This window comes from Aythya marila, assembly GCF_965140915.1.
Source record: "Aythya marila genome assembly, chromosome: 1".
NCBI lineage: Eukaryota > Metazoa > Chordata > Aves > Anseriformes > Anatidae > Aythya > Aythya marila.
In genome coordinates, this window is record NC_139042.1 from 96,690,391 (window position 1) to 96,692,032 (window position 1,642).

The 1,642-nt window shown below is 75.8% G+C and overlaps 1 protein-coding gene across 1 annotated transcript; it reads right to left on the reverse strand.

Moving 5' to 3' along the window:
- Nucleotides 1–231: 231 nt before the first annotated feature.
- OLIG2 (oligodendrocyte transcription factor 2) lies at nucleotides 232–1,128 on the reverse strand (the record flags this gene model as incomplete). The annotated part of the gene is made up of 1 exon (XM_082758712.1): nucleotides 232–1,128. The coding sequence occupies one exon, from the start codon at nucleotides 1,126–1,128 to the stop codon at nucleotides 232–234; it is 897 nt and encodes a 298-aa protein (XP_082614838.1).
- Between the last annotated feature and the right edge of the window lie 514 nt (nucleotides 1,129–1,642).

The following is a 1,642-nucleotide window of genomic DNA, read 5'->3' on the forward strand; positions in this document are numbered from 1 at the left end:
ATGCGGCCCGGGGGGCGCTGCCGGGGGGGGTGGCGAGCAAACGAGAGGAGGGGCGACGAGGGGCGACCCCCCCCGGGTTCGCTTCCTCGGTGTGCGGCCGGCCCGGGACCGCTTCTCCCTCCTCCCCGGGTCCCGGCAAGGAAAGGGGGCGCGGGTGTCGGGACGGGGGGGTCCTCCCGGAGAGGGGGGGGGTCCCCGTTGTAGGTCCTGGGCGCTCCGGGGCGGCCCCCCTCATTTGGTGTCGGTGGCCAGTCTGGGCAGGCTGGCGGCCCCCATGCCGGAGACGTGGTGGTGCGGGGGGGCCGACACCTGGCACATGCTGCAGGGGCACGGCATCCCCCCCCAGTGCTGGAAGCCGCTGCCCAGGGGGGCGGCGGCGGCGGCGGCGGCGGCGGCGGCGGCCGAGGGCGACTTGAGGAGCCCGTGGGGGGGTCGGATGGAGCTGACGGCCGAGAGGCCGGAGCCGGGCAGGGAGGCGCTGGAGACGGCGGCGGGGGGCAGGATGGGGTGGTGCACGGGGTGCGAGGCGGGGTGGCCCGGGTGGCCGGGCAGCGGGGCCGAGTGGGCGCCCATGCCGCCGGGGCAGGCGGCGGGGTGGAAGCCGGCGTGGTGGCCGCCGTAGATCTCGCTGACCAGGCGCTTCATCTCCTCCAGCGAGTTGGTGAGCATGAGGATGTAGTTGCGGGCCAGCAGCAGCGTGGCGATCTTGGAGAGCTTGCGCACCGACGGCCCGTGCGCGTAGGGCATCACCTCCCGCAGCCCGTCCATGGCGATGTTGAGGTCGTGCATCCTCTTGCGCTCGCGGCTGTTGATCTTCAGGCGCAGCTGCTGCAGCTCCGGCTCCGTCATCTGCTTCTTGTCCTTCTTGGAGGAGGACGACGACGACGAGGACGACGAGGAAGACGAGGACTTGAAGCCCAGCTTGTCCACCACCACCACCCCGGCGGCGCTCATGGCGCTGCGCAGCTCGGCGCTCAGCTCCGGCGGCGAGTCGCTCTGCGTGGAGCTGGACACGGTGCCGCCCGTGAAGCCCCCGCCGCCGCCCCCTTTATTCCTGCCCGGGAGGAAGAGCTCATCGGGCTCCGGCGACGAAGGGCGGCTGGAGACCAGGCTGGCGTCCGAGTCCATGGCCCGGCAGGCGGGACGGCGGCGCTCACCGGGCTGCCTGCGGGAGGGGAGAGAGCCGGGGGGGCGGCCCCGAGTCAGCGCCCGCCGCTCCCCGGCACCGGGACGTCCCCCCCGGGCTCCGGAGGAGGCTGGGGACGGTGCCCCGGGCGGGGCCGGCCGCGCTGCCCGCCCCCCCGAGCCTCCTCCCGCGGGGTGCCCTCGGGGGGGCGCCTCGCTTCTCGTCCCGTCCCGTCCCTTCGCATCCCATCCCGTCGCATCCCATCCCGTCCCGTCCCGTCCCGTCCCGTCGCATCCCTCCGGTGCCCTTACCGTGGCCGTGGGGAGCGGCGCGCCGGGACGGGCCAGCACGGCAGCAGCGCGCACCTTGCGGCGCGGCGGCGGCGGCTTTATAGCCGCGCCGGGGAGGAACAATGTCACCGGGCGGGGGGGGGCTGCGCCAATCGGCGGCGGCTGGGGGGGGCCGGGGGGGGACCGCCTGATGTCACCGGGGCCGGTCCCGACCGATGGGGCGGGC